The 9071-nt window shown below is 56.1% G+C and overlaps 4 protein-coding genes across 4 annotated transcripts; 3 read left to right on the top strand and 1 right to left on the bottom strand.

Annotated features, from left to right (window-relative positions):
- Nucleotides 1–68: 68 nt before the first annotated feature.
- BO66DRAFT_463627 (uncharacterized protein) lies at nucleotides 69–893 on the top strand (the record flags this gene model as incomplete). The annotated part of the gene is made up of 2 exons (XM_025652419.1): nucleotides 69–676; nucleotides 740–893. 2 exons carry the CDS (start codon nucleotides 69–71, stop codon nucleotides 891–893), a joined length of 762 nt encoding a protein of 253 aa, XP_025498493.1.
- A 351-nt stretch (nucleotides 894–1244) lies between these two features.
- Nucleotides 1245–3201, top strand: BO66DRAFT_360504 (phosphotransferase family protein). The gene is made up of 6 exons (XM_025645006.1): nucleotides 1245–1293; nucleotides 1355–1406; nucleotides 1456–1556; nucleotides 1606–1757; nucleotides 1814–2186; nucleotides 2244–3201. Exons 1-6 carry the CDS (start codon nucleotides 1251–1253, stop codon nucleotides 3164–3166), a joined length of 1644 nt encoding a protein of 547 aa, XP_025498494.1. The 5' UTR covers nucleotides 1245–1250; the 3' UTR covers nucleotides 3167–3201.
- Nucleotides 3202–3782: 581 nt separating this feature from the next.
- Nucleotides 3783–6014, top strand: BO66DRAFT_475590 (Zn(II)2Cys6 transcription factor; the record flags this gene model as incomplete). The annotated part of the gene is made up of 2 exons (XM_025653253.1): nucleotides 3783–3994; nucleotides 4071–6014. The coding sequence occupies exons 1-2, from the start codon at nucleotides 3899–3901 to the stop codon at nucleotides 6012–6014; spliced, it is 2040 nt and encodes a 679-aa protein (XP_025498495.1). The 5' UTR covers nucleotides 3783–3898.
- A 401-nt stretch (nucleotides 6015–6415) lies between these two features.
- On the bottom strand, nucleotides 6416–8177 carry mcsA (putative citrate synthase Cit1). The gene is made up of 3 exons (XM_025646116.1): nucleotides 7937–8177; nucleotides 6738–7874; nucleotides 6416–6683 (listed from the first exon to the last, which is right to left on the bottom strand). The coding sequence occupies exons 1-3, from the start codon at nucleotides 7985–7987 to the stop codon at nucleotides 6483–6485; spliced, it is 1389 nt and encodes a 462-aa protein (XP_025498496.1). The 5' UTR covers nucleotides 7988–8177; the 3' UTR covers nucleotides 6416–6482.
- Nucleotides 8178–9071: the final 894 nt, after the last annotated feature.

Here is a 9071-nt window from a genome sequence, read left to right on the forward strand (position 1 = left end):
CTCCATAACCACTCTACTCTAGCCCTATAGTATTCCATTTTCCCTTGTCCCTCTCCCACACACACACAATGGCAGGATTCCCTTCTTATCTTGGTGATTTACCACAGCGGGTGGACTTTGTCGTCGCCACCACACAAGCCAGCACATTTGCTACTTGGCCGACCCTGATACCGGCGATCCCACCGTGCCGATCACCCTGGAGGAGTAAGGAGAAGACTGGTGGACATGACCCCTTCTTCATTGAGGAGGGCACCCCTTTCACCGACGAGCGGGTGCAGGCTATGTATAACGTGGACTTTGCCGTGGGGATCAAGATGCAGATCGGGCTGCCCCCGGGAATCGACCCCAAGACCTTGTCCGTGGTGGAGCTGGGCGAGAGCGCCATTTCGGTCAGATTCAACCTATACTGTGCCCAGTTGACCGTGGTCGAATTGACTGTCGGACGCCACAACACGGGCAAGTGGAATGTCTGGAGCCAGTCGTCCGGGCAGCCGTGGACCATCCAGACGACAGTCGATCTCGTCGTCGCCGACCTGGATGACAGACTCGATACCCCCTACTTCAAGCAGCCCAACCACCATGTCGAACGGGATCGGCTGCGGAACGCCCTGACGAACCTGTCCGGGACGGCGTTCAGTCTGCAGCAGCTCATGTTCGATCTGGACAACACCAGCCTGTAGGAACTGCCGACCTTTCCGGCCATGGACATGAAATCGTCCGCCGGGTACATGCTGGGCAGCGTCTTCCTAGACAAGTACTGGGCCAGTGCCCACAGCCATGGTCTGCCGCTGGTCTCCGTCAATGTGGTCTCTCAACCAGAGGAGGAGTCCCCCATGCATATCGCCGCCTTTGAACGCGTCGTCACCCCGGTGAAGAACTACGATGGCAGCTGAACCAAGAATCCGGACCCCGCCCAGCAGGCGGCGGCCACATTGGAATATCTCTGTGTGATCAACGACCGTCCCTGTCCGTCAATCAACAGAGTGGCACCTTGCGCGCGTGCATAATAATAGCCCTTCTGTTACGACCTCATCATCACGTGATCCCCAATCGGAATTGGTTGGACTTGGGTGTCCCAAAAGATGGAAACCGACTCCTAATCCTAACGCTCTCCTCGCGCCACAATCATCTCCAAGATGCGATTTCAGCCATTCAGTTCTCTATCGTCCAGATCAATCCGGTATCGCTGCACCTGTATCCTGAGAAACAACTGTACACTATCGACTATATCCACGCAGACCGTGCAGGCGATGTCTTCTCCTTTGTTGTTGTTGCAGAAGAAGGACGGAAGCGGTAGGCGGCCCCGGAAGCCCTGAGTGTCCCCCGAGTCAAACTGTTGTTGATCGAATCGTAGTAGTCGAAGCAAAACAAGAGGATCTTTATCGGTATACTACCAAGCGATGGCTGTCAGTCTTCTCTGAAAGGGGCTAAGTGAGTGTTCGTTGACTTCTCCAGGGGGAACGACGCTGAGGAGAGGTCGAAGCGGTACCGTGACTTCAATCTTGAAGCGCTCATCGCTGCCGCCACGCGATCGAGTAGGACAAATACAAAACAATGTACTGGCCCCCACTTTCTTCGAAGAGCGCTGCCTAAATTTCATTCAAGGCACCCAGATCATGAAATATCTAGAAGGACAATACAGCAAGACCTTCCTTTTGACTTTCGATGACAAGTCCGAGGTGGTCGTGAAGCTGCCAAACCCAAATGCCGGACCAGCTATTTTTACCATTGCCAGTGAGGTCGCGACGATGGAATTTGTAAGTTACTGAGCCCATTACGCTTGCCCGCAATCTAACATACTAACATATGACAGGTACGTCGTATTATGGGTATACCAGTTCCGCGGGTTCTTGATTGGAGCTGCGACCGATTCAATCCCGTCGGGTGCGAATACATTATCATGGAAAAAGCCAAGGGAGTTCCGCTTGCCAAATCGTGGTATCGGCTTCCTTCCTCAAGCAAACACAACTTCATAAGGCAGGTTGTTGAGATGGAGGCGGAACTAGCATCTGTTCCAATTCCCGCGCACGGATGCGTATATCGCAAGCAGGACCTGCCATCAGAATATTCGCGGAATCAAATTCCATTCGATGAAACCAACCTACACGAGTTCTGCATTGGCCCTGTTATAGATCCAGTGTTTTGGTCGGACTGCCGTTCCGAATTACAGTTGTCTCGAGGTCCTTGTGAGTCTTTCTTTGCCGATATTTTGACCACTGGATGACTCTGATCCTTCTTTCAAGGGCGCGATATCGCCCATTACGCGAGGAGCTTAGGGGAAAATGAGAAATCCTGGGCCGATCGATATGCTCAACCACGTATGAATTATTACCGGAGTAACACCGATGCCGAGAACCCCAGCGAATATCTTGCGCTCATCGAGAAATACCTGCTTGTTGCTCCTTTCATCACGCAATCGCAAGTGGATTCTCCGGACATCCTGCAGCCTACACTGTGGCATTCTGACCTCCACCTCAATAACATATATGTCGACGTCGAGACTGAAACTATCACAGACATAATAGATTGGCAGAACACGACGACGGCTCCGCTAATCTTCCAGGCCAAGATACCACGAATGGCTCGACATGTTACCCCACTCCCATTAGGCTGGCATATGCCTGAGAAGCCGGAGAACTACGACGAGCTGCCCCAGGATGCCAAGTCAAAAGCGGAAGAGCTATACCAGAGCGCTCTGTGCCACAAGTACTACGAAGTGGTGACCGCGAAGAAGAACCCACGGCATTATGCCGCATTACTCCACAATGACGGTTGGAAAGCGCCTCTTGTCCGACCCATCAAAGCGATTGGCGGTGCTTGGTCATCGAGGGAAGTCTTTGGCCTCCGCGCATCGCTTCTGGACGTCGTGGATCATTGGCCTGATTTAGACACCCAAATCGACTGTCCGATCTCTTTCACGGCGGAGGAAACGGACTTGCACCACGAGGAGCTGGAAAATCGCGAGTACGTTGAACAGCTGATGGAGCAGTTCCAGGAAGCTGGGATCTTGCCAATCGACGGGGTCGCCGACCCCGAAGACTACGAAATCCTACAGCGCACGAATGCCATACAGAAATCAAGCTTCCTGTCGCTAGCGGAGAGCGAGGAGGAGAAGTTGTGGATGGACAAGATCTGGCCGTACCAAGACCGCCCGCAAGATGCTTGATGCTGTCGTAATCCAGCCTTGCCATTGCAAACCGGGCTCGGTCGCGTCGAAGGGTGATCAAGGAATCCTCATGGATCGAAGACAGGATCGCAAAGAAAAAGCCAACTTGGTGCCAAAGCTTGTTGAGGCTTCATGGTAGCGCAAACGGATTCTGGAATACTAGCGGCGCATGTACTGTAGACCGATCGGGCTGTGTGATTTAGGCCTACGCGTCATTGAGGGCACTCTTCGCCGCCTCAACAATGCAGTTACAAGTATTATAGTACTTATTATAATAATAAGTTAAATACATTTTGTTCATTTTTATTAGTCTTTTTATGTTTTTTTATTTTTAAATATTTAACTTTCTTATTTTAATAATATAGTAGTGTCTCTATCTTTATAGAATTATACTTCATCTAAAATTAAATCTAAAAGAAAATAGTCTATTAGGTGTCACACAGGAAACGTCTTATCAGTTGCCCTACGTCTATGTCTCTTATCTCTCATGCAGACCTCCCCGCTCTCTCCTCACGTGGAAGGCGAAAGATAAGGCTTGGAGTACCGAGTATAAATCACGATCGACGCCAACGCCTCTTTCTCCGCATTTCGGTTGATCCTCTCGGCCTTGGTGAAGTGGTCATCTCCATGGATCATTGAACAACACCATCATCGTCCTTCTGATCAACATTATCCTGAATCCATCAGCCATTTTCCATCTTGTCAGATGGAATTGAATGAGCCCCAGCCATAATGTCCACAACCCTAACCACGAAAACGAAAACCAGCAGAGACAACCGCCAAGGCCGTCGCTTCCGAACGGGCTGCAAGACCTGTAAATCGAGACGGGTATGCTTCCACCTGTTCCCAAATGTTTCAACTCCAAGGCATCAAGGTTAGGATGGAGGCTCATCCATAGGCAAAGATTCAATGCGACGAAACGAGACCGGCGTGCAACGCGTGCGTGAAGCAAGGGCGCACGTGTCCCGGATATCAGCGCGAGTTCAAATGGTCGACGAAACATGAGGTTTCTTCGGGGCGTGCTCGGAGGAGGACGGCTGTGAGCGAGGAGGAGGATTCGATGGCAGGCGTGGCGGGGGAAAGTCCCGAATCGACGGGTTCGACGGTGGAGATGGAGAATAAGCAGCTGGAGGAGGCGTTTGATGCGGTGTCTGGGCTGTTGGCGTCGGAGGGGAATGGAGATGGGGATGGCAATGATATCGGTGGGGATAATGGTGGAATACCGACGGTGGGGAGCTTGGATGGGCTGGCGGAGTTGTATGGGAGGATCTATGGCGATGGTTTTGGGTGGTTGATGGGGCTGGATGAGGATAATCAGACTCAAGCCCAGGCTCAGGTTGTGGCGCAAGTACAGGAGGACTTTCCAGAAGGTACTCAGGCAGACCTTCCTGTGGTTGGCCTGGAAGAGGATGGAGTGGATGAGCCGGCTGAATTCGAAGCACTCCTGCAAGGCGATGTTCTCGCCCTCGAGGACGACGTACCACACCCCATCCTCTCCACCCCATCCATGACAGAAACCACCACTTTCTTGATCGAATACTGGTTCAAGAACGTGTGTTCGATGTGGTCGAGCTTCGACTCCGACCGCAACCTCATCCGCAAGCTGGCGTCTCACACGTGGAGCCACAACGCCGCCGTGTTCCACAGTCTGCAGACCATGTCAGCCCTACATCTGTCCGAGCAACTGCCTCACCTCCACGCCACAGCGACCACCTCGTGGACCGCCGCCATGCAGTCCATCCAGCAGGAGCTAGCCTCCTTCACGCAGCACAAATCCTCGCCACCCCAATTCCCCACGGGCCTCCTCCTCGCCCTGGCCGGCATCGGCACGACCACCTGCTGGACCGACAGCCAACAACTGGGGATCCCCCTTCTCCAGAAGATGAAAACCATTCTGGCGTACTACAACCAACCGGGCATGCTCAGCGCGAGCACCACGGACCGGACGTATCTCGAGTTCTTCAACGACAGCTGCGCCTACTGGGACATCCTATGCCGCGTGGTCACCGACGAGCAGGACACCACGGGCCCTGCGACCACCACTCTCATCGGCCCAATCCCCGGTTCCTCTCCGACATCGACCACAACCACCACCAACACAAACACATTCACCTCCCCGCACCCCTGGGTGGGCTTCTCGCGCCCCATCCTCGACCTCTTCGCGCACACCCTCCTCCTCTGCCGCCGGCACAGCAAGCGCCTCCGCTCCCCCACCCACGCCACCCTGCACACCCTGCAAGAACTCATCCGCGACATCCACGCCGCGCGCTCCCTGCGCCAGACCCTCACATCCACGACCCTGCAGCCCAGCAACCTCACCGAAACCGGGGACGCGCGCACCCCGCTCTCCCATCTCGTAGACGTCGCAGAGGGCTACCGCCTCGCCGCCCTGCTGCAGCTGTACCAGACCTTCCCCGATCTCCGCGACGACCGCGCCCGCGAGCTCGGTGCAGCGGCCATCTCGACCTGGAGCCTGCAGACCCTAGCCCTCGAGCTCCTGGACCTCGTGAAACGCATCCCATTGGAGTCGGGGTCGCGGGTCATCCAGCCGCTGTTGTACCTGTCCATCGCGACGGGGCTGAGGGCGCCGGACGCGCAGAGTGCGGCGGGGGCGCCGCGGCTCAACCAGACGGCGCTGCAGGTGAGTCAGGCGCGGCGGGTGGTGATGCAGCGGGTCAGCGTGTTGGAGTACAGTCTCCCGTCGAAACCGATCCGGGTGCTGAAGGCGCTGATCCAGCGGATCTGGGAGGTCGGGGATCGCGAGGGGGAGGCCGGGGTGGGGGCCGGGAGGGCGAAGCATTGGAGTGAGGTTATGGAGGAGGGGCGGTTGAGGACTATGTTTGGGTGACGTGATGTGGGGGGATTGCGATGTAGGAAGAAGGATTGGTGAGATCTTTGGTGTTGTGTTAGCATGGATGATAGGACGAAGGAGAGTATTTGGCTGGGGATTTATGGGCCTCGTTAAGGCAGTCAAACTTTTTCTGACCTTTCCTGATTATTTCAGTACTGAGTATTGTATACATCCAACCTACAAAGCTAGAGTTAGGTTCAGCCGACGGTATCCGTGAGCCACCATGACACGTTCTCGCATCATGTCAACTTGGTCAACTTAAACTTCCGTCCCTTCCGTGGTGGATCGTGCAAGAAAGTCGAGGGAAACTTAAAATAGCCTCCTGGCCGGTTTCCGACCCGAGCCTGCACCCATTGCGGGTGAAAAGAATTACGTTGTTTGTTCAAGGATAATGTCATGATGGCTGCATTGGTCTCTATGTAACTCATGAAGTGAAAATGGTATCCCGGTGATGTGCGTGCTCGCTCATGCACTCAATCCCTTCAGGTTGATACTCTTCGGTCGCTCGATGGGCAAGCCCAATGCACGATCCCAGATCAGCTGCACTAACGGGCCCAGAGCCCGACTCACGCCGAAGGTCACGGTGTAGTACAGCGGTTGCGTGAAGCCGTAGTGATAGAAGAGCACACCGGACGCGGCATCGACGTTCGGATGAGGGTTCTTGGTCTGTATGATTTGTCAGTATGATTCCCGTCTATCAGAGGGAGAGAAGGAACCCACCTTGCCATGTTCCGTCAACACGCCCGGCGCAATCTCGGACGTCTGCTGCACCAGCTTGAACACCGGGTTGGACTGCACGTCCGGCCGCGCCGCCGCGAAGTCCATCAGCGCCTGGAACCGCGGGTCCGGCTGCCGCAGCACCCCATGTCCGTACCCAGGCACCACGCGGCCCGATCGCAGCGTGGTCCACAGATACTCCCGCACCGCCTCATCCGTCGCCCCCGACCCGATCTCCGTCTCCATCGCCAGGATCCACCGCAGCACCTCCTGGGCGGCCAGCCCGTGCAGCGGGCCCGCCAGCCCCAACAACCCCGCGCTGTAGCTGAGGAACGGATCGCTGAGGGCACTGCCGACCAGGTGCGTCGTGTGCGCCGACACGTTGCCGCCCTCGTGGTCGCCGTGCAGCGCCAGGTACAGGCGCAGCAGATCGTGGAAGTCGCCGTGCGTGGTCGGGTCCCCTTTGCCCAACAGGGCGGCGAAGTTGGCCGACCAGTCGAGCGCGCCGTCCAGCGGCTGCGTGCCGACCTGGTCCACGGCGTCCGGGCGGAAGACCAGCGCGGCGACGCGGGGGATCTTGGCCAGCAGGCTGATCGCGTCGTCGAAGGTCGGCTCCCAGTACTCGGTCTTGGGCAGGCCGCGGGCGTACTCCCGGGCGAAGCGGGATTCGGTGTTGAGGGCGGCCACGGCGATGGACAGCTGGGTCATCGGGTGCATCTCCCGCGGGAAGGACTTGATGAGGTTGAGCAGGTGCGGCGGCAGGTGGGACTGCTCGGCGAGCTGGCGCGAGAAGGCCCGCACTTGGGCGGTCGACGGCACCTGGCCCGTCAGCAGCAGCCAGAACATCGCCTCCGGGAGCATCTCCGTGCCCACCGGCCCCTTGGGTAGCTCCCGTTGGCAGTCCTTGATCGTCTTGCCGTGGAACCGGATCCCCTCGTTCGGGTCCAGCACCGACCCCTCCCACAGGAGCGCCTTCAGACCCCGCTGCCCGCCGATGACGTTGCCCACGGTCACCTCGCCGATGACCTGGTCGCTGCGCGCTTTCACTTGTTTGACGAGATCGCGCTTGGCGGGGATGACGGCCTTGAGGGCGGATTTGAGATCGGGTTCAGTGGCATAGGTGCGACGGAAGAGGGAAGTCTAGATGGGTGGAAGGTGGAAGGTCAGAGTGGGCTTGACGATTTTTATCAAGGGAGACGCACTTGAGTTAGTCGCGAGGCATGATGGCTGGTGGTACGTATAGGTAGAACCATGTTGTGAGTATGTGTGTATGTGTGTGTGTGTATGTGTGTGTGTGTTGTAAACAATCGCTGCAGGGAAGGAGAAAGGGGGAGTCAAGATCCTGTCCTGACGGTTGGGTGTGAGAGTGTTGCTCTAGGATAAGGTGTGAAGGTGTGAAGGTGTGAGGGTGTGAAGGTGTGAGGGTGTGAAGGTGTGAAGGTGTGAGGGTGCTACAAGGGGAGAGGGAGACTCAGGCTACCTAGACACAGGCGCAGCAGATATACCTACACCTACCTGTACTGTACTCACTAGCCTCGGCCGCGAAAGCGGTTGGACGCGGAGATCAATACCGAGAGTCCGACCGAGGCAAGGGAGAGGGAGAGCTGAGGGAGAGGGGACGGCTGCATGCGGCCAGTCCATATTACAGGTGAGTAAGGTAAGTTACTCCGTACACCGCCGTACAGCCAGGGGTTGTTATGTGCCTGCAATCATGGGCGACCGGAGATATCTGATTTATTGATGCGCCGATCAGCACATCACCTAGTAATTGCGTCGGTCTACCTTAGCCTTCCTCTTAGCCTTTCACTAACATTATACCCTCCCAACTGGGTTGCGGCGGTGAACAGCACCATGGTTCGGATGAGGATGGAAAGTCTCTTTCTCTCTGGCTTGTTGTCTGGAAATCGCCCTTCTTGACAGGCAACGTGCTTCCTAATGTTTCCACAGCAGCAGCCTGCAGTGCAGTCGACATCATGGATCACAATGGATTCTGTCAGACCATGACTTCTTTGTTGCTCCACTGGGTGGATCTTCTCCCCCTCTTCTCCGTGCGGGGTAAGCCCAATCCGGACAGCCTATTGTCGCCTGGTGTTTCAGGCACTGATATAGATGACTTAGGCTCTAAGGCAGAACTGGCACCGCCTCATGTGTTTACGTCATCAATGGTCTCGACGGCGGCATCCTTGTCCCTGCTAAGCCACATTTCTCTGATTGGCACCAGCCACGCCTCAGGCAGAGATTTCACTGCCCACCTTGGCCAATCATCATCTCTGAAAAAAAGTCCCCCGCCGCCCGCCTCGATTTTTCTCTCCCATCTCATTGTTTCCCCCCCCCCCC

Source organism: Aspergillus aculeatinus (assembly GCF_003184765.1).
Source record: "Aspergillus aculeatinus CBS 121060 unplaced genomic scaffold BO66scaffold_75, whole genome shotgun sequence".
In the NCBI taxonomy this organism is placed as follows: domain Eukaryota; kingdom Fungi; phylum Ascomycota; class Eurotiomycetes; order Eurotiales; family Aspergillaceae; genus Aspergillus; species Aspergillus aculeatinus.

Excerpts from the sequence above, each read along its gene's own strand:
- BO66DRAFT_360504 (XM_025645006.1), top strand. The coding sequence starts at position 1,251 with ATGTCTTCTCCTTTGTTGTTGTTGCAGAAGAAGGACGGAAGCG. Across the intron at positions 1,557-1,605 it reads TAGGACAAATACAAAACAAT|GCACCCAGATCATGAAATAT; the intron begins GTACTGGCCCCC and ends ATTTCATTCAAG. Across the intron at positions 1,758-1,813 it reads AGGTCGCGACGATGGAATTT|GTACGTCGTATTATGGGTAT; the intron begins GTAAGTTACTGA and ends AACATATGACAG.
- mcsA (XM_025646116.1), bottom strand. The coding sequence starts at position 7,987 with ATGGTTCTACCTATACGTACCACCAGCCATCATGCCTCGCGACTAACT. Across the intron at positions 7,875-7,936 it reads ATGCCTCGCGACTAACTCAA|ACTTCCCTCTTCCGTCGCAC; the intron begins GTGCGTCTCCCT and ends CCACCCATCTAG. Across the intron at positions 6,684-6,737 it reads TGTTGACGGAACATGGCAAG|ACCAAGAACCCTCATCCGAA; the intron begins GTGGGTTCCTTC and ends CAAATCATACAG.